General features: G+C 47.0%; 1 protein-coding gene across 2 annotated transcripts in view; it reads left to right on the top strand.

Moving 5' to 3' along the window:
- The window catches only part of espn (espin), a 40712-nt gene that overhangs the window by 5571 nt on the left and 12944 nt on the right, over positions 1-22197 (top strand). For both annotated transcript variants that reach the window (XR_007398522.1, XM_049017213.1), the window contains exons 4-10: positions 5665-5851; positions 5982-6164; positions 6992-7123; positions 9802-10021; positions 11188-11474; positions 19068-19217; positions 20020-20236. Coding sequence is in view for 1 of the 2 variants with exons in the window: in XM_049017213.1 (XP_048873170.1) it covers positions 5665-5851; positions 5982-6164; positions 6992-7123; positions 9802-10021; positions 11188-11474; positions 19068-19217; positions 20020-20236 (1376 nt within the window). In the remaining variant the exon portion in view is untranslated. The remainder of the gene's footprint in view (positions 1-5664; positions 5852-5981; positions 6165-6991; positions 7124-9801; positions 10022-11187; positions 11475-19067; positions 19218-20019; positions 20237-22197) is intronic.

Below are 22197 nucleotides of genomic sequence, written 5' to 3'. Positions count from 1 at the left end.
GTTAATTTCAGTGGTCCCACAGGGAGTGTCCGCCCCTGGGGGGGGGGGGGGGGTTGTCCTTGTTATTGTGGTGCAGATGAGCCAATAAGGTCATAAGAACCACAGTTCAGTGATGTAGTGACATAACTAAAGTAGCATCCATGCTACTTGAACGCTACTTTAGTCCTGTTGCCACATTTTCTTCTCCCAAAGGACATACAGCGTCCACATAGAAATAAAAACCCAAAACTGAAATAGCTCTCACCATGCAAACAGTTAAGGTCACATGGATCACCTTACGCCGAGGTTGTAGGGGTACTTTACCCTGCTGGAAACGTCACCCTGCCACAGCAGGAAGGATGGAGGAAGCCCTTTATAGTTAGATATTAACGTCACAACCCAACATGCAGAGGTTTAAACGCTACAGCTATGAGAAGGTGTTTACGGGCCTTTTCAAATCGTCTGCATTTCTGCAAGTATGGCTGCCACATTGCGATCTGATCATCATCGAGAAAAATAAACGCAGTATTTTATGTAAGGTGGATAGATGGATATGTATATTAGTATGGTCAATGGTGGAAAAGCATGCGATTTCTGGAATAACAGAACAGGGCCTCTTTGGAGTCATGCATTCCAATTAAACCAGGTGTGGGTTTGACCTTTTGTATAACGAAAAAACAATTTCGCTTATCTGCTCTTGACAGCAGACTTCTGTTCGAGTGCGATTACGGCCGGTCAGCTCTGTGTTTGCTGGTGCTCACCAGACCGCCGGCTTGCGGCTCAGTGGATTGGCCTTCGGTGCCTGTGATTGGAAGGTCGCTGAAGTAGATACGTGTCCGTCGGGCCCTTGAGCGAGACCTTTATGCCCCAGATAACTGACCTCTCCCTGCACCTAGACTCCAAGGTTCACTCTCATGTTAATGTGTGCGTAAGTATTTAATGAGTCCAAAATGAGACGTGTGAAAAGAAGAATTCCAGTGTTCCTGTACTCATGCAATCGCAAATGGCAAATGCTGCATTATTTTGTTTCACTTAAGTATTTCCAAAGACTTGGGGCCACCATTGGTCCGCAGTCACATTATACGTTTTACAAATGAAATAAATTCATAGCCATCTCATAAAAAACAATGTTCGATAAAGATGGCAATAAGAAATATGGTGTTTGTTTGACAAATAAGACCATCTTTGTTCGCTAAGTCTTAGATGAATGTTCTATCATATTTTAGCAGGTCCTAATGTGGAAATATGTGTAACGGCTCCCTGACATTTTCTCATGGCCGTGCCATTATTTTAAGACAGTAGCTGTTTGCTGTTGAAAAGGAAGCCTGGAGCAGCACATGTGCTCCACGCTGCGTCCACGTATCTCCCTGCCTTCAGCCTGAGTCTCGTGGCGGCTGCTGAAACTTTAATCAGGCTTGGATGTCCTGCCAGAGCCCGATAGCAGTGTTCCATTCAGCCACTGGTGTGTTTACTGCTGTCGCTATGGTTACCTGCAGCAGCCAGCCCGTCATAAAATAATGAAGGAAACAAATGCGGATCGATAGGCAGCCTCTTCTTTGCCAGCCGTTCATTGTGTGGGTGCAGCGCTGGGAGGTCAGAGATAACGTCTGTGTGTCAGGGATTGTCGCGCGTCGCAGAAATACGGCGTCATCCATCACTCATTTGTTTGACATTATTAAAATCATCAGATGGGCAAGCGGCCCTGAGATTGTGTGCTTGCTCTAGGTGAAGGTTTGTGTTGAGGACGTCTTGCATTTGTTTGGAGACAAAGGGGAGAAACGAGAGGTCAGGGGTGACAGATTATATCTGCCGGTGATGTAAAGGTTGAAAATGTAAAGAGAAGTGAAACATCTATGAAGGACCCTAACCCTAAATTATGGCTCTTAGAGCCATTAAAAGTCACATTTATTTATTGTTTCAATGTATTTAGAAAAAAATTCTCTCTCTCTCTCTCTCTCTCTCTCTCTCTCTCTCTATATATATATATATATATATATATATATATATATATATATATATATATAGCTGGACTGCACTCAGATTAAGGAACCCAAACCTTTAGCCTTATACTTCACACACAAACAGTTGAACAGGCTCGCAGAGGATGGTTAGGCAGAGGTGACTCGCGGTAGGATGGATGTGTGGAAGTTACTCACGGAGGATAGATGGGTGGAGGTGACTTACAGAAGATGGATGGACGGAGGTGACTCGCAGAGGATGGTTGGGTGGAGGCGACTCATGGTAGGATGGATGTGTGGAGGTGACTCACGGAGGATAGATGGGCGGAGGTGACTCACGGAGGATAGATGGGCGGAGGTGACTCACGGATGATATTGGGCGGAGGTGACTCACGGAGGATAGATGGGCGGAGGTGACTCACGGAGGATAGATGGGCGGAGGTGACTCACGGAGGATAGATGGGCGGAGGTGACTCGCAGAGAATGGTTGGGTGGAGGTGACTCACGGAGGTTATTGGGCGGAGGTGACTCACGGAGGATAGATGGGCGGAGGTGACTCACGGAGGATAGAGGGGCGGAGGTGACTCGCAGAGGATGGTTGGGTGGAGGTGACTTATGGAGGATAAATGGGCGGAGGTGACTCGTGGAGGATGGTTGGGTGGAGGTGACTCATGGTAGGATGGATGTGTGGAGGTGACTCACGGAGGATAGATGGGCGGAGGTGACTCGCAGAGGATGGTTGGGTGGAGGTGACTCACGGTATGATGGATGTGTGGAGGTGACAGAGGATGGATGGACGGAGGTGACTCGTGGAGGATGGGTGGAGGTGACTCACGGTAGGATGGATATGTGGAGGTGACTCACGGAGGATGGTTGGTTGGAGGTGACTCACGGAGGATATTGGGCGTGGGTGATAAGGCCTCCTAACTTTAGCTGTGCCAATAATTATCTAATGCTGGTCTGGTTACTCCAAAAATGTCTACCGCTTTGGGTACAACCATCTCCAAACCATCTCCAAACTAACTCCAAACCATCTCCAAACTAACTCCAAACTAACTCCAAACCATCTCCAAACCAACTCCAAAATTTGAATGATGCTGGTTATTTTCCTGGAGGATATTTCTTGGTTGGGTGGATCTAAAATTCTGTTTTGGTGCCGTTCATTCTCTGAAAGAGCTGTATTCTAACTGGCAGCTACACAACCAGTTAAAAGGTTATACACACACTGAGATTTTCTGTGTTTGCATATCACTCACTGAATATTTACTAAAAGTACACTCAATATTCTTTGCTAACAAATAATTTACTGTATATTCACCATTTATGTACTTTTATTAGCAAGAAAATGTCATATCTTTGATTCAACAAAGTAACCTCTAGCAGTTACAACAGTTTGAGGTATTCAAATAGCGCTTCTTCACAAAATCCTGCAGTTCTGGCAAGACATAGAACCTGAAATGATGTTTTTCCTTCCATGATCCCACTTAACTCTCCTGAATATACTTTCCAGCAGCTCGGTGCAGCGATGGCGTCATGAGTTTGACTTATTAAATTTGAATTTCCAAAATGTAACTATGGCCTGTGGTAGGCTGCGCCAGTCCAGAACAGTTAGCAGACTTTAGCTTTGATGTATATGAAAATTTCTACTTAACTGAGAATCTTCAAACTAATTCATAGAGTTTGAGGGCTTACCTGTGCTTTTTCTTCCAAAAATGATACAAGTTTTCCTTGTGACGTAGTAATATTCTCCTTTTATTTTGACCATTCAGCTGCTCTTAAATTTCATGAGGTCTCCTGAATGCAAACCTTGTTATTCTGGCATTGAATTATTTAGACAGGAAGGGCAACCGAGAAGCTGACCTCATTTTTGAAGGGCACACTTACACTTTCAGCAGTGCGCAGGCGGCTGGGTTACCTACCCCACACTGCAGACGGCTCTGCCAGTTTGAGTGGCAGGTTTTTTTTTAGCACCTCTAGCGGTAATATTGCCGTCTCTATTACTTTACCTTATGCAGGTTAAATCCAGAAAACCAGACAAGCCTGATCATGTGAATTACTGTATGCACTGCCAGTCAAACATTTTTGCATTTTTTCTATTTATTTCATAAACTGCGATGTTTTTATTCTTGTTAAGTACTGGAAAGTTGAGTTCGCTCAAATTTACAGTCAAATAAAACAAGTTCCCTTTATGACATGGAAAGAGTATGTAACAGTGCATGTCTGACATCCTGTTATCTGGTTACGTGAAGATGGCATAGTCAAATTCAAGGTTGTCCTTTAACTTTAGATGCAGTAGCTAACTTCAGACTCACTAGTTAATCGTATCATCCCATGAAAAAGCAACATTTAATGTCCCTTGTAGAAAGAATGTCTTGAATTTTCTCTGCTAGAGGAGGTTACTTTGATGAGTCAAAGGTATGACATTTTCTTGCCAATAAAGATACTCAAATAAATGTACTCAAAATGTACTCATACTGTAAATTTACTCGTTAGCAAAGAATATTTAGAGTATTTTTCGTAAATATTAGGTGATATACAAACAGAAAGTCTTTTCACAGTGCAAAATCTTTTCACTGGTAGTGTATGGTCAACCCTCTGAACAGGTATGTGTGTGTGTGGTCCAGGTATGCATTATGTTATGGGGACCAAATGTCCCCACAACGTGATAAATAACCTGTTATTTTGATGTTATGGGGGCCATTTTTTCCAGTTCCAATAAGGAAAACCTCAATTATATAAAAATCTGTGACTGCAATCAAAAAACTAAAAATGCTAAAAGTCTTGTATTTTGTTTGTTTAATTATGGTTAAGGTTGGGGCTGGATAGGGGTTAAGGTCATCATTGCTGGGATTAGGTGTGTGTGTGCGTGTGTGTTTGTGCGTGAGCCAGAAAGACAGAGACAGACAGACAGACAGACAGACAAAGCTGACTGACGATGCCTAGCAGAGAGTCTCCGTTGTGTAAACACACCCAGGAGAGTTTTTGCCCGCTGAGTCTCCATGGGGAGCGTTTGTGTGTCCGGCTTTTGAGTCCCCTCCTTCTGTAACGGCTTCGAGCCCCTCTCTGCGTTTTAATGTTTTCATAATGCATTTCATGTTTGTGTGGGTGTATTTCCTGAGCTTTCGTCACCCTCGAGGTCCTGCCCACTTCCATTACACTCATGAATAATACATGGTCTTGTCTACTTCCTGACAACAGATTGCATGCCCTTCCTGTCTGAAATATTTACCACCTGTTTGTTTTGGTCTGCAGTTAGGTTAATTGATGTCTCTAACTTGCCTGTAGTCTGTGTGTATGCGCCCTGCCACGGACTGGCTCGCACCCAGGGCATCCTCCAGCCTTATGCACTCTGCTGTCTGGAATAGGATCCACGTGACCCTGAGCAGGAGAAGCAGTTTGAATATGTATCGACAAATACAGACATGCACACACACGCCTCGTGTTCTCCCACTTAACGATTCCTGCATGCCCTGGCATTTTTAGATTTGCAGCATTTATATGGTTGAGGATTGTGTAATTATTGGTGATGCTGTTTTACCATTAAAGGTATTTTTCTGCATATTTCAAGATATAAATCAGTGTCCAAAACTGCACCGAAGAATAAAGTGCACATTTCAACTGTAATAATCTTTGTGTGTGTATCTGTGTGTCTGCGCCTGTGTGTGTCTTTGCGTGTGTCTGTCTGTCTGTGTGTGTCTTTGTGTTTATGTGTGTTTCTGCTTCTCAGCCTGGTCAATGCCCAAACAAAGAATGGTGCCACTCCGCTTTACCTGGCCTGCCAGGGAGGCCGTCTGGAGGTGGTGCAGTACCTGGTGAAGCACTGCACTGCTGATCCGTCCATCCCGGCTGGCGATGGCATGACGCCGCTGCATGCCGCCGCTCAGATGGGACACTGCACCATCATCGCCTGGCTGGTGAGCTCGGCTTTTTTTAACCAGCTCGTTAGCGTGACCTGCTAATCGCTAAGGGTTCCATTGAGTAGGCACCCTGGGGGGGGGGGGGGGGGGGATGCGAGCTCATGGCTGACAGGTTCCGTCTGCGCAGATGAGCTTCACGTCGGTCAGCCTGGCAGAGCGGGATGCCAACGGGGCCACTGCCATGCATTTCGCGGCCAGCCGGGGTCACGCCAAGGTGCTGAGCTGGCTGCTCCTGCACGGGGGGGAGGCCGTCGCCGACAGCTGGGGGGGCACGCCCCTGCACGATGCCGCCGAGAACGGCGAGCTGGAGGTGGGTACCGTGCCAGTGGTTCGGGACCTGTGTCTGGTGGCACAGTAGGTTACCGGGTCACGGCCCAGAGGTGCTGGGGACCAATCTGCCTGTCAGCACAGACAGTAAAATATTCAGTGGCCCAGCTAAGCATGACTGAGTGTCAGGTAGCAATAACAATAAGGCTTTTTAATTCATTTACATAGCTGGGTGTTTTAACAGAGCAATGGAGGTTTTAATGTTCACATTTAAAGCTCTGCATGAATTAACTCTTTCCTCTGTAACCGATGTTCTTTGCACATACACCAGCTCAGGATTCATGAGGTCATTGGCAGTATTTTGGCAGTTCCCAGGAGACTAAAAGATTAAAAATGAAGGGTGATGGCACTTCTGCCACTGCAGTACCGATGCTGCTTCCTCGGTTTCGGATTTTAAAATCAAACTTTAGTTTAAAGAAACTTGAGAATATTTCGAGTAAGAAGTTTGTTTTCTGTGATGTGTGTTTCTATATTCTGGTTTCTTTGATTTTTTTTACAGCACTTTGATCAACAAATGTTGCTTTTAAAGTGTTTTATAAATAAAGTTCATTTACTAACTTACTAGTATCTTAATGACTTTGGCGTAGTCTGTAGCATTCATTCACATTTCTGATCAGTATCATTCTCCTTTGATGGAGATGATACTAAGATGTTTTATTGCGTGTAATGTGCGGCTCAGTGAGTTGGAAAGCTGTGCTTGTGATCAGAAGGTTGCTGGTTTAAATCCCAGGGTTATCACCGAGTGAGGCTAAATAAATGTATATGCAGTGTGTCTCACCAACCACCTCCGTCTTCCTTCTTGGGACCCAGTGCTGCCAGATCCTGGTGGTCAATGGGGCAGAGCTGCAGATGCGGGACCGGGAGGGCTTCACTGCAGCCGAGCTGGCCGAATGTGGCGGACATACCCAGTGTGCCAAGTACCTGCGGACTGTTGAGAACTTGGTGAGGAACCCGCAGCGGGCCTGTCTTACTGCTCCTCCTTCCTGCTAAGACACCCACACCAAAGAGAGTATGAACTGGCCCCTTGAACGCTGGGCTTCCTGAGGGCCACCAAGTCCAGCCTCTGCAGATGTTTCAGCCCCCCAACAGGTGTATATTTTTTCATGGGGCGGGGGGGGGAGGGGTGATGGCAGACAATGAAGCCAAGTTAAATAATGGGCAGAACAGCCCCACCCCCCAACGCACTTTTTACGCCTCTGCTTCTCATACAGGTGCATCCCGCACTGCTAGCAACTTCGCTAAAATGCTAGTTTTTAATTACGCAGTGGCTGCTCTGTTAGGCTCAGTTACCCATGAGGCCTTGAGCCCCAGGGACAGCAGATGTTGGTGCGCCTGAGGGTGGGGGAGGGAGAGGTGTGTGCGCGGGGAGGCGGGCTGTGGCGTGTCGCTCCGCCCACCACCTGGCAGCTATGGGGCGTAGGCTTTGCACCGGCCAGCCTGCAAACAGCCCTGCGATGGAGCCCTGTATGGCCTGAACTGGCACGACCGCGGCCCCCCTGTGGAGATGCTGTAAGTCTCAGTATGCATGTGTGTTCTTTAAATCCTGTATTATATTCACCTTGAAAACGCCCCGAGTAATTGGGCTTTTATAACACAAGGAGTGTTTACTCAGCTGATCTCTGATAATAAGGTTAAAGTGCCGACTGCACAGGAGACCGATCTTCTCGATTATAGCTCACTGCTGAATACATTGGCTCGGGCCTGGAGGCTGCGGTCTGTTCGCTGTATCGCCCCATTGTGAAACGGTATTAAAGCCGGAATGTTTTCAAGCTCGATATCCCGTGGAGGAGTGAGATTTGAAGACAAACATTTCAGCGCATGACCTTGCACGTCGCCCACTGTGTTTCCGAGTAACGCAGCATGCATCCTGGCAAGTTAGCGAAAGCTTTATGCCGGTCGTGTTCACTGTCAACTTTACATATCTAATAATAGCAGTGGATGAAGTTTTCTATAAATAGTGTTATACATATGAAAGTAGCTATTAATCTGTTAAATACTGGGCATCGATCATGGAGTTATTTTTTACATTTTTATATGTGTCAAATATAAAAGACTCAAACTAGCATATACGCACCTAAAGCATGAGGTTATACATTGACAGAATAAACTAGTAAAATAACTGACTGGTGCTTTTCAGTGCCATGGTCTGTTGTAGCAGGTTTTATTCAGCGCCTATGAACAGTATTAGTTCAGTGTGGCTTCTTACAGTAACATGCTACATTCTCTCTGCTGTGTTCATAGAGATGATTTTTGTTCGGTTCAGCTGTTGATGGCAGCATCTCCTGTAAACTCTGCTCTGGCTCGGCCTGCTCATCCCACAGGATTTTCACGTTATTTTCATAAGGCGACTCACTTTTTGTGTGTGTGTGTGTGTGTGTGTGTGTGCCCTCGTGAGGTTAGCCTGTATATGTGCGCGTGTGTGTGTGTATGTGTGTGTGTATGATTGTCAGATTAGCCTGTGTCTGCATGTGTGTGTTTGTGTTTACATGAGGTTAGCCTGTGTGTCTGTGTGATTTTAGTCTGTGTGTGTGTGTGATTGTTCTGTGACAGCATGTGAGTTTTTGATTTTAGTGTGTGTGTGTGTGCATGAGATTAGCATGTGTATGCGTGTGTGATTTTAGCCTTTTTGTGTGTGTTATGTATCTGTGCGTGTGTTGTGTGTGTGTGTGTGCATGAGTATAGCCCATGACTGTGTGTGCATGAATGTAACCTATGATTGTTTGTGTGTGTGAGTATAGCCCATGACCATGTATGTGTGTGTGAATATAGCCCATGACCGTGTGTGTGTGTGATTATAGCCCATGACCGTGTGTGTGTGTGATTATAGCCCATGACCGTGTCTGTGTGTGTGTGTGTGTGAATATAGCCCATGACCGTGTGTGTGTGTGAGTATAGCCCATGACCGTGTGTGTGTGTGTGTGTGTGTGTGATTATAGCCCATGACCGTGTGTGTGTGTGTGTGTGTGTGAATATAGCCCATGACCATGTGTGTGTGTGAGTGTAGCCCATGACCGGGTGTGTGTATGTGTGATCATAGCCCATGACCGTGTGTGTGTGTGTGTGTGTGTGTGTGATTATAGCCCATGACCATGTGTGTGTGTGAGTGTAGCCCATGACCGTGTGTGTGTATGTGTGATCATAGCCCATGACCGTGTGTGTGTATGTGTCATCATAGCCCATGACCGTGTGTGTGTGTGAGTATAGCCCATGACCGTGTGTGTCTGTGTGTGTGTGTGTGTGTGTGAATATAGCCCATGACCGTGTGTGTGTGTGAGTGTAGCCCATGACTGTGTGTGTGTGTGTGTGATCATAGCCCATGACCATGTGTGTGTGTGATTATAGCCCATGACCATGTGTGTGTGTGAGTGTAGCCCATGACCGTGTGTGTATGTGTGATCATAGCCCATGACCGTGTGTGTGTATGTGTGATCATAGCCCATGACCGTGTGTGTGTATGTGTGATCATAGCCCATGACCGTGTGTGTGTATGTGTGATCATAGCCCATGACCGTGTGTGTGTATGTGTGATCATAGCCCATGACCGTGTGTGTGTATGTGTGATCATAGCCCATGACCGTGTGTGTGTGTGAGTGTAGCCCATGACCGTGTGTGTCTTCCAGAGCGTGCAGCATCGTGTGCTCTCCAGAGATCCCTCAGCTGACCTGGAGTACAAGCAGCCTGATTCGGGCCTGTCGTCCCCCAACGCCACGTTCCGCTCCCCAGTGCAACCAGCCCGGTTTGACATGGGCTCTCCCTCCAGCACCTTGTCCAACTACGACTCCTGCAGCTCCAGCCAATCTAGTACTGGGGAGAAGAGGACTGCGCCCCCTGGAGGAGCAGGTGATCAGGACCTTCCTTCGAGATAGAAATACACACATGCACACATGCAAGATATGCTTGCTGTTATACACACATTGATTCAAATGCTAACTGTAGCTGATTAGTGATATGCAGCTGATTTCTGCATTGTAGCTGATTATTATTATTTTTTTAATTAATTGTAAAAAGTAAATGACATATTGATTAGCCATACAAGGTGTGCTGGTGGTCAAGTCAAAATAATGCATGGACTTTGACAGACGTAATATCGTAGCTTCACACCAACATGAAGATCAATTAAACGTATTTGTCTCTGACTGCCAAAGACGTTCACGCAGTGACTGTACAAAAATAGCGGAAGACGAGCCGCATGTCTGAAAGAGCGTAAAACATAGCGCCTCAAAATGTGTGTTCTAGTGAAATGTTGTCCAAATTAAATGGATGACATTAATAAAGAGACGTAATTAAGCTAATGTTAACGTTACAAGATGGACTCCCCTGCTCTTCTGTCAGCATCAAAGGCCCATATTCATGTCCTGCCAGCCAATAAGGGGGGGGGCATAATTAATCATTTCATTCATTTAGGGAAGCCACTACTTTAATAGAGCCTTTAAACACTTAAGCTAAAATGGGAGCCTGCATATGTACCAGCTAACCAGGGGCACCTGCTATACCTGAGTACACTGTGCCTTAGTGATGTTTGGATTCCTGGTTGTGTAATAAGTGCTGCCATCTAGTGGACAGACCCTGAATGGCAAAGTTCCCGTTTCAGACAGTTGGTCAGAATCTTTCCACGAAACTGAACTTATGCTCCAAATGAAGCTCTTTTTAGGCCACATTTATGTGACTGAATTTACATATTTTCTGTTTGAAAGGTTACTGTTTTCTGTACTTATCAATGAACCAGTGGCTGCTGAAACAAAAATAATATGTGAATATCAAGCAATGTTGCCTGTTCTGCAAAGAATTCATTTAGGAAAGCAGATGTTTTTTTATGAGCTGTATGGGAGGACTGCCTTGTTTTAGGCAGTGCAGAAAGACCCCCCCCCCCCAATCCACCCTGCAACCCTTCAGTGATCTTTCTCCATGCTGTGGCCTGCTGTTAGGGAAGGTTCCGGGTTTCGGTCCTATGCTGGGGTGAGTAACTAGCCTGTGGGCGTATCCTGTCACTGCGTGATTCCCGTAAGGTTCCAGCGGCACAGACATCGCGGACATGCGGACCTACATGGACATGCTGGACCCTGACCTGGTGTCCGGGCGCCCCGATGCCGTGGCCCCGCCTCCCCCGCCGGATTTCCCTCCGCCTCCGCCGCCCCTCAACAGCACAGTCAGGCGGCCCGAGGAGCCAGTGCCCCCACCGCCACCCCCTCCCAGCTACCCCGCACCAAGCCCCCCTGAGGACCAACCCCCGGCTGAGATCTACACGATGATGAAGAACAAACTGCGGCATGTAGAGGGCGGAGCCAAGGATGAGGTATGCCCCCCCGCCCCCCCACTCACTTAATTTCTGTGAGGAAAACTCTAATCCCAACATGACGACCCTAACCCCAACCCAGCCCTAACCGAAACTGCTAGTAACCACACAAAATACAAGACTTTTGGCATACATTTGCACTTTTTTGATTGCATCAACAGATCTTTGTGGGGATCTGAACAATGCTCCCCACAATGTTAAAATAACAGGTTTTTATCACATTGCGGGGGATGTTTGCTTCCCACAATGTAATATTAACGTAATCCACACAAAGACATATACACAAGGGCGATGTGCGGTGGGCTGTGGTGGCTTAATGGTTAGGGAAGCGCATCTGTAATTGAAAGGTTGTTGGTTTGAATCCCCCACCACCGAGGTACCTTGAACAATGTACCGCTCCCCGGGTACTGAGTTAGCTGCCCCCTGCTATGTCCCATATGGGTTAAATGCAGAGGACACTTCTCATTGTTGTGTGTTGTGGTGTGTCAACGCCGATCCAACAACAACAAATTTATTTTTGTATAGCGCATTATCACAACATTACATCGTCTCAAAGCGCTTTACAGCATCCGCACCCAAAGCCCCCAATGAGCAAGCCAAAGGCGACAGACTTGTCCCTCAGTTTATTCTTCCCCCTTTTATGACATACGCCTATACACCATATTGTACCTCATAGAATTAGAGTGTGTTCTGAAGCAGCCTTTCTCACCTTGTTGGTTGTAACACGCAGGTTGTTTTCAGTTGGTCATGGAGTGTGTGGTTAAAACATTTTTTTTTGTCCACCGGCATCTCATCCATCAGACTTGTTATATAGGCCTATGGTTCAAATGTTTAAAAATTTGGGTCGTGACTTATGCCCAAGGAAGAATGTGGGCCTCGAACCACTATTCTAAAGTAAACAGTACAATTATGCCTGGGCAGGATAATTTTTATGTTATTCTTTGTGAGATGTTTCACTCTGTCTTAGTACACTATCAAATAAATCGCAAATCTAGCTTTGACATCATTGCAGAGGAAGTTCCCAACAGCAGCCCAGGAAGCAGACCAGCAGACAGTCCAGCATCTAATTAAGACTTATTTGGGCTTATTCTGATTGACAATGTCATGATGTTTTTAACTGTGTGAGTTTATATATAAAACGTTAAAATAATGCAAATTTTTCTGTATCAGCTCTGAAAGCCCTGAAAATATTTATTGCAAACCAATTTAGCAGAAATGCTACTTGAAAGGATGTCTTGCAGATTTGCATCTTAACAGACAGTCTGTATTTTTTTGTGTCATGTACAGCATATAATCCTAGTGTAAATAATTAAATGAACTGTTTAAAACAACGTGTCCCAAATTTGGCAGACCAACACAATTGATCTTCGGCTGCTTTCGGCTGAGTTGGTAAGCAATGGAGCTGTTCCATTCTATTTAATTAATTAATTTCTTTAATGGAAAACACTTTACGCATTAGCTGTAATTTTCGTGCTGCGTAAAAGCAAAGTATTGTTGAAGATAACTGACGAAGTTTTTCCGTTTATCGGTAGAAATACATTTTAAAGGATTTTTCATGTGAGCAAAATTTGTAGCAAGTCTGTAGCAACAGATTAGTCATTGAAATGAATTATTGCGCAGAATCCTTTACGACCAGCAGAGGGCTGAGGTACCTGAATCTAAACATGATTTGCGTTCTCTGCTGGACTGCATCCCACGGACCTTCAGCGTTTATTGGGACTTTCACTGCACTCAGAAATTACTCACCTTAACGCTGGATGACTTCCATAATTTACAGTGAGTAAGTGACCCTGAGCATCACTACCAACAGAAGCAGGGCTTCAGAGCACCAGTATCACCAGTATATTATAAACAGTTTATAAATATCCAGTAATATATGCAGTATGTAAATATTATTGCTCCTGTGGAAGTGTTCAGAAATACAGGAGTTTTCTTCTTGTTTGTCTTCAGTGGTACCATGTGGCTGTGAAAATCGTGTAACGGAATGATGAATGACTCGGGGATTATCGACCAAGAGAGATGATCTTTAAAAACTGTTTTTGTAAAAGCAAAGATTCGTTTATCAGTGAGCAACGGAGTTAAAATGCAGGGTGCAATACCCCATAGTGCTGTATGTTTTTAGCAGGATTGCTGTTAGTGCAGGTAAACGGCTCTGATCCCGGTATAGAGAGGGTTCAGATCCCTGCCAACTTTTTGTCCCCCCATTTAGGCCAAATGAACGGTGACACTCCCACAGACCACCATTCCACAGACACGCATTCAGACAGAAGTTACTGGAGTGGATCGTTATGGATTCGCGACAACATTGGGGTTTGGAAGTTCTCCATATGGGACCAGCCCTCTGCGCTTTTAAAGGGGATAATTACTTAATTTGGACTCTGTTCACACGGTGTCCTCAGCCTTGGGAGGGATGGAGAGGGGGACACAAAGTGGTAATTGTGACCCAGCGCTAATGAGGGCCTCATTACCCGGCCGGTCCCCCCCGTCAAAGGCGCTGATGAGCTCCCTGATGGGCCCGTCAGTAATTCCTCTGATTGGCCGCTCAGTCCACTGTCTTGCCTGTGCCCTGCTGTTCGGACCGCACGTTCATCCATCGGACATAAAAAGAGGGCGATGTTTGTCTGGCTGAGCCTTCAGTGGTGTGACCGAACACTGTGTGCCGCAACTGTAAAAATATAATGAATCTCACTGCTTATTCTCACCTATATTGACCTTATATTTTGTTTTCCCTGCACAAACGTCCTACAAAAAAACATGTATGGTCCCATTCAGTAGATTATTGTCAAGGCTGATTTCTGATATGTCGAAGTGGGAATTGTCCTTTGTAGAAAAACAGTGACCCACGTTCCCGATTTGGCCGGACGTCCTGTGCAGGCTGTCTTTCTGCTCGTGCCACTTCCACTGCAGATGTGCGCGTGGTGTGTGACCCACTGGGTTCAGATGCTGCGTCTGCGATCGGAAGTCTTTTGGTTTGCGTCCTGAGTGATTTCATTCCCGGGGCCTTGAGCAAAGACTGTAAGTCCTCTTGCTCTGTGGACTGCGATCCTGTTTCCAATTGTCCTTCATTTTGGGTAAAAGCAACTGCTACATAAATGAAGTTGCCTTGCGCATATACCCAGGGTTGTGAGTTTGAGTCCTGCCTCTGCTGTGTCTGTGGTCCAGGTATACGTTACCTTATGGGGACCAAATGTCCCCACAACATAACTAATACTATTTTTTTTACCTTATGGGGACCACTTTCCTGGTCCTCTCATTTCAGCAAAAGTATTATTTATGGGTTAATATTATTATTTTTCATTTTCATATTTATTTAGCCATATATCAATGAGGCAGTCTGTCGGGCACTTCTGTGATGTTTTAACTGCATAATTTTCATCTTCCTCAAAGTCATTCGACATCTCCGGTCCAATGATATGCTGTCCGGGGCTTTTTTCAGTGTCTGAGATTCGATGTAAGTTTAATGGGATTCCTAATTCTTCCATATACTTTTTGTGGTAAATCGTCACCACGCCTTCCCAGGTCTTTGTAAACGTTATATTTTCTGCGATTTATATATTATCGCCAGCTGAGTTCGGAGTGGTGAGGACATTTTGCGCTGCCCGGCCAGCACAGTTACAAATAGTGAAGTGGAGAGTGAAGGTCAAACTGCAGAGCCAAACGAACTTTACTCAGAAAGAAGGGGTTAAGGGTGAAGACTATCGCTGCAGGTTGCTAACCTCTGCCCTGGTGTGGGCTTGTGTGAATTTCCCCTCTAGCTAAGCAGCGCCTTTTGTTTGACCTTTTTCCGGTTTCATTTTAATAAACTTCTTATTGGTTTCCCCTCAAGCCTCCTCCTTCGTGTCTGTTAAATGACAGATTTCCTGTCGTGATCCCGTACGGCTGAAGCTGTTGGGTGATGGCAGTTCACATACACGTAGAAAACAGCACTTAGAGGATGCAGCATAAACCAAAACAGTGTCATCAATTTCACTTGGCATCAGAGACCATCAGTTATATGATCCCAGGGGGATACTGTTGAACCATAAGTCCAGTTATATTATACTACAGCAGAATGTAATCACATTAACGATTAGATGGATCAGGAGCATTACTGATTGGTGTCATATTTAACTGTATGTTTGATGTATATTCAGGTGGGTAGATAGGTCTGTGATGTGTGTATTTATGCACTGTTGCCTGGTTACAGAGTGCAGTCACCGTAGGACTGTGAGCCTGTGCCCTGCAGCGGGGAGGGGGGGGGGGGGTGTGGTCCCAGGTACGGGAGGAGGCTTGGGGGTTAATTAGTCCACCCTCCAGGCCCCAGGTGAAGAGCCCAGGACTCACCATCATTAACAATTAATCCGAGTGCCGGTGTACGCTCCCCAGGGGGAGGGGCACAAAAAGATACTCCTAATTGTCCTCCGTGGGGGGCGGAGTGGTGAAAGCGCAGAGGTACAAAGCTGGGCTCATAAAAGGCGCAGTGAAAAACAATGTGTCCGGGGTGCCATGGAAACTCGGGGGCCTGGTGAGCGCGACTGGCGGGGTGGTGGGTGTAGCTGGAAGCGGGGCTTTGTGTCTCTGTCAGGGCTGTCCTGGGCGTGCCTGTCTCAACTGCAAACACCCGGCTCTGTGAGTTTAGTTTGCGGTTGTTTTGTGTGTGTGACCATAGATCTCAATTTACTAACCGAATTAATAAAGACAAAGAGTGATATTCAGTGGCTTTATAAGTGATATTTGGTCATTTCTTGCCTTTTGCTAAAAGATCCCAGATTTCATTTGTAAACTGGGTTTTTCAAACACCTTTGACTGTAAGTACACTGCCCTGTTTATACTTTAGTTACAGTAAGAAAAAAATATGCGCTCTGTAGGTAAGGTACATTTTTCGGGAGAATGTAATCCTGAGCCTGTGAGATTTCAGTCTGGGCAGCCATGGCTATAAGGCCAGCCTTTTGCTCGGGGTTTGCATAGGTGGGTCTGGGCCGGGCTGTGATTGGTTGCAGGCCTGGCGCTGATGTCACCTTGCTGCGATGTGATAGGTCTGCGTTACTGATGAGGGGCCGGGGTAAAGCGAGAGGGCAGGTAAAGTGACACAGGTGCTGTGGATTTGGTATCTGGTGTCTCCTCGTCTTGCCTCGCCGCTCCTTGGCGCTCTCGCTGGGCACTGCCGGCACCCCAGGAACTCACACGGTAAGACCGTCGCGGCACGTCTTCGGGTTTGATTCTCGCTCAGAGTCGTGCCGGTTCTTTGTGTCATGGGTTTAATGTAATGCAACTTATTTTTAACTATGCCTTCAGAACTCAGCTATTGAAACATGATATATATATATATATGCCTACACACACACACACACACACACACACACACACACACATATTGAAGCATTTCAGGTTTCCCATCGCCTGAAACCAATAGGCTATGAAGTCATGGAAAGGCCAACATTTTATATTATTGGATTTTTTTGGTTGCTTGCTGTAAACTGCTCAAATGTGTCACACAATCTCCGCATCTCTCGCCAGCGGTTTGCGCTTGTAGCTGCGATCCTGAACAAGAAACAAAACATTAGGCTGGTACTTATGTGTGATGCATAGGTGCCCATATGACCATTGAATGCTTATTATGCTGTACATTGCTGCCACTGGTTTTCAGGCATTTCCAAAGTATTGATTGTTTTTTAAACTCGCCCTGTTAGATAGCTTGTGTTCTTCATTTTAATTTATTCTAAGAATAAACAGGTATTTGATCTTGTTCGTCTCTCGAACAGGAGCATCTGTACAAGCTGAGGTGAGCTGGCCTGTGTGGTACCCGTGCGCAGTACTTTATTGACCCCCATGGGGAAATTCTCTTTTCACCTACCCCGTCTTGCTCTCCATGACACACAGTCAGGTGAGAGCAAGCTTGGCAGTGAAGGACAGCCACCTGCAGTGGTGCCCATGGAGCTGGGGGTTAAGGGCCCTGCTCAAGACCCCCAGACGTGACTATTCTGACCAGGCCGAACAGAAGACCTTCCGAAGCCAGGCAGAGAGGCTTAGCCTGCTGAGCCACGTACTGCTGTTTTGGGGGATCACTTCAGTGTTCAGCTTAGCTGAGCCTGTGCCCCTGAGCTGTCAGACCTGTCCCACTCGGTCCCCGTGCCCCGTCTACCTATGGGATGTCCGGAACCGGGGAGACGAAGGATCAGCTTTCTCTGCCAAGATGAGTCTGCAATGCAAATACGGACTGAACCACTGGAAAGATGAAATGTATAATGAGACCGTTTGTCAGATGCCTGTGTGTCACAGCTGACCTTCCCGGGTGGCAGTGAGGGTTTTTCTTAGCTACAGTTTCACCAGTTGCTGCCTACATTTCCAGTAAGGTGGGTAGGTAGAGTCCTGCAGTGTCCTTCAGAGAGAGCACCGGGGAAGGTAGCCCACCAGTCTGTGGTGCATGACTGGGAGACTGGATTAACCAGTGACGTAACTCCATGAGGTCGTGAGTTTACATTCCTTAGATTATCATTTTGTTACATTTTTTGAGTTGGATCTGCAATTCAAATGCAGTGCATTTTGCATTAAGGAAATCCGCAGCACGCAGGAAAAACAGCTGCAGATTGACTTTCTCGAGAGGAAGTCTGGAAATTTCCACAAGTCTGTGTCTGTGACTCAGTATGTTTTGAGGTCTCTTATTGCTGACCAGTGAGGGTCCTGGGCCAGTCCAGATGCGTTTCTCTGGCCCAGTCATAAAGCAGGCCTTTATTTACAGATTTCAATGATTAAGTATTCATTTAAATTATTTGAGTGGTTTTTATGAAATAATGACATAGGTATCATATTTGCTAGCACTTACGGTGCCTGGAAAAATCACAGTTTGAAATGAATTCCAGGTTGGTTTACCATGGCCTACCAACAACTGGTTCATGTAACCCAGTGGGAACCAATGTTTAAACGCAGTGGGGACTGAGAATCACAGAAAGAATATTATTACGGAGTGATTGACATCTTGCCTTCCTCAGACTGATCTTAATTTAATTTGCTGATTACATGATTTAAATGCTTACATGGTTTATCACTGTAACATTGCGCACTGTCAGTTACACAAAATAAACCATCAAAAATATACCAAAGAAATTCAAAATAAGCTAATCATTGTGAGAATTCGGTCACCATCCAGGCTCGGGAAGGCGGCGTGGAACTGGGGTGGAGAGATGGAGGCCTGTCTGGTGAGCTTTTGCTCATCTCCTGAAGGGGAATCAGCCAGGGTTCTGGGCGGACCTCAGCCCTAAGCAGACGTCAAACGCGTTCAGCTTCTCTGTGAGCAGACGGTCTCGCTGAAATGTTTGTCGGCAGAAGCGTACCTTAAGCGATGTTCTTCCAACGGCTGCGGGTCAATCCCACTTCTCAGGGCTCCTGACCGCTCGTCAGGAAGAGAGACGTCCGCTCACAGGACACACACCTGTTAAACACACACCTGTCTCTTAACGGGGTAATGACCCGATGATCAAATTCTATGTCTTATTAGCCTCTAATCATCTGTTCATGTGAGGTCTGTCATTCAAAGGCAGATTGCCACACATTCTGTTGCTTCGTTTATTGGAATATTCTTAGTAAAACACAACCCCCTTCCCCCCCACAACGCAGTTAAGGACCAGTGAGAACTCGAACAGTCTACGCCGAATCGACTCCAACCGGAAATCCCGTAACTTCAGCAAACAGCCCAGCACTGGGGACTACTACAGGGCGCTGGGCAGCAACCATCGTGGAACCGACGCCATGGCCCCCAACGAGGAGGTAGGCGGGGCCTTCAGCTCCTTGGTACCATTCTTATTTCCTGCTCAGATGCAGAGCTCGTCGTTTTACTTTTGGTCATTTCCCAGTTCAACAGTACAACAGCAGTGTCCCTTTATGCAGCTGTTACCTGCCACATCTCTGCCTCGTCACCGGCTGCCATTGTCGCCGGTTAAAGTGCCGTAAGGCTGAGTTAGCAGAGTGCGTGCGGACAGTGATGTGTGAGTGGTGGTGTATGTGTCACATTGTGGGGAACCTGATAAAGGCTTCCTTGCACTCCAGTGGAGGCTGTTAAGCATGTTTTCTGAGAGATCCCGATGTTCCCTGGCTGGCTCGGTCCCGTATCCTGGTGTGGACGTACCAGCGAGGTGCGCTGAGCTAGATATTAATGTCTGCTCCTGTGTGTAATCTTCCCCGAGCCCGTTTCACTCCCTGTGGGGGTGTCAGACTGCTAGACGGTCCTCCTCCACAGGAGACATGCTCGAAAATGCCCCCCCCCCCCCCCAAGTGATTTACACCCCCTCCCCCCATCTCCCGCCATTGTTGAGTGGTACGTGTGCTGCGGAAGGTCAGATTTCAAAGGCAGCCGTCTTGTAAACAGCTGTAGTGACAAGCGCGGGTGAATAATGACCCCATGCGAGGCTTTCAGCCGAGCAGTGGGCGTCCTGGCCTGCATGTGAACGCTGTGTGTGGGAAGGTGGCGCCCCCAGGGGGCAGAGGTCTGAATATGTCAGGGGGGGCATGAAGATCTCCTAACGGTGGTGCCACCTGCATGTTTCTTTAATATAATGATCTCCCCCCCCAGGGATCCCTACTGCTGGAGGACACGGCGAACAGCCCCCCGAGCCCTGAGAACGGCACAGCGGAGGAGCTGCCCCTACCCCCTCCGCCACCCCCCCTGCCAGAGAGCCAAAGCACCCCCCCTCCGCCACCTCCGCCGCCTCCCCCGCTGCCCTCGGAGTCGTCGCCCCAGCAGCCCAGCGAGGGCGGCCACCGGAGAATGTCCTCCTCCTCCTCTGGAAGTGAGTGGCTGACTTCTCAGACATGAACTGACCCATATCGGGGGGGGGTCCTGTCCTCTCCATGACTTAAGTCTGTTCGCATTAGCAGCTGGTTGCTGTTTTACGCTTTGAAAGGAGCTTAAAATCCGTCAGCCAGAGCCGTTGAAGTGACTCGTTCGGCTGATTACGCATTTATAGACACGAGGGTCCGGTTACTGTCGTGGCCGGTTTAGGGTTCACTCATTTCCGTAATTGTACAGTGGATCCTGGCCAGCGGAGGTGGATCTGTCTGGTACGTTGGCGAACTTTTACATCATCCCATTCTAAACCCATAGGCATCAATATGGAGTCGTCCCTCCTTCGAGGCTAAAACAGCTGGCACTCTTGGGTGGGGGGGGGGGGGGGGGGGGGGGGGGGCTTTCCGTAAGATTTTGGAGTGTGTATGTGGGAATTTTTGCTCATTCATCCAGAAGAACATTTCTGCACTGATGTTGGACGTGAAGGTCTGGCTCGCAATCTCCGTTCTAGTTCATCCCAAAGGTGTTCGATGGGGTTGAGGTCAGGGCTCTGCGTGGGCCAGTCAAGTTCTTCCACACCAAACTCACGCACCCACGTCTTTATGGACCTTGCACTAGGTCACGGTCATGCTGGAACAGAAAGGATTCTTCCTCAAACTGTTCCCACAAAGTCGGAAGCGTAAAATGTCTTCCTTTGTATTCTTTGTCAAGAGCTGGAACTTCCTGTGTGTCCCTGGAGAGTGTTGCATTATGGGTGCAAGCCACGGAAAACGGCATCGATGTTAATTTCAGTTTTCAGTGCTGGTATTAATTTGACGAGGTATCTCTGTGTTTTTTGAGATGTTGCTGAAGAAAGATGGATACAGTAGCAGAAGTATTCAAGGCAAAAATAATCATTTGAAGCCGTCCAGCCAATCCGCAGACCGCGGCTGTTTTCTCGAGGAATCCAGTACTTCAGTGGCCCTGAAGGGGCCCATTGTCGCGATTTCGTGACCCAGACACACTTTGACTTGGAAAACTAGTGTTTTGCCTAAGCCAGCTTGTTCTTTGCTAAACAAGGGGAAAATGCAAAATGTCCGTGTTGTCTTTGAGGTACCTATAAAACAGGGAGGCTGTAGATGGAAGCGGTGTCTGTCTTACCCTCAGAACTGCTGCTACATCAGGCCACAGTTATGATGGTAATTACTGTTGTCTGATGTCAGGGGCATTCAGGTGATTGGCTGATTAGCATAGCATGAATGCGGTTAGCTAGCGGCTAGCCCGCCATTGACTGTAAGGTCTTTCTTACATGGAAACTGTGAAGTCATTAGGGAAAAATGAACTGTAAATACTGACTATATAAGTTTTTATCCGGATTTCCTCCTGATCTGGAGCGGCGTATCTCGTTTGCCTGAACGTGTGTTATTTTAGGTATCTGCTGCCAGGCATGTTTTATGAACAGTAGGCCTCTCCGAACACCCCCACCCCCCCCCCCCCCCCCGCCCTCTTAACTCTGGTTATGGTTTCTATGGGAACCCTGAATATGAAGTTTTCAAAGTGTTATTTCAAGAACTGGAAAGTGTGAAGAGGTTTGTGACCAGGCAGTCGGCAGTACCACTGCGGGAACTTGAGATGTGTGGTGTACAAATTACTGCCGTCGATCCTGTTAGCATCATCGACATATTGTCCACTACGACACCATCTAGATGTATTTTCTTGCCTTCACCATCCTGCTTGCTATCACTCCGAACAGTTTCCAGCATTTCCACTCGCTGTTCTCCCAGCCGATGGAAAGCGCCCTCTTTTGGTTCCCCTTTGAACTGTTCGTCGGCGTGAAATGTGGCTCCCTGCTGCGTTTTCCTCCCTAACTTCCTGCAGATACTGTATTGGGCCCCCAGAGACACGTGGCCTCTTGGGGACCCTGATGAAGCTGCACTGAATTGTGGCGGCTGTCCTCCCCTCCCCATGATTACAGCGCCGGGTTGT

The sequence above is a fragment of the Brienomyrus brachyistius genome, chromosome 6 (genome assembly GCF_023856365.1).
Source record: "Brienomyrus brachyistius isolate T26 chromosome 6, BBRACH_0.4, whole genome shotgun sequence".
Taxonomy (NCBI): Eukaryota; Metazoa; Chordata; class Actinopteri; order Osteoglossiformes; family Mormyridae; genus Brienomyrus; species Brienomyrus brachyistius.
The sequence above is the reverse complement of the archived record's forward strand: the minus strand, read 5'-3'. Positions and strand labels throughout refer to the sequence as shown.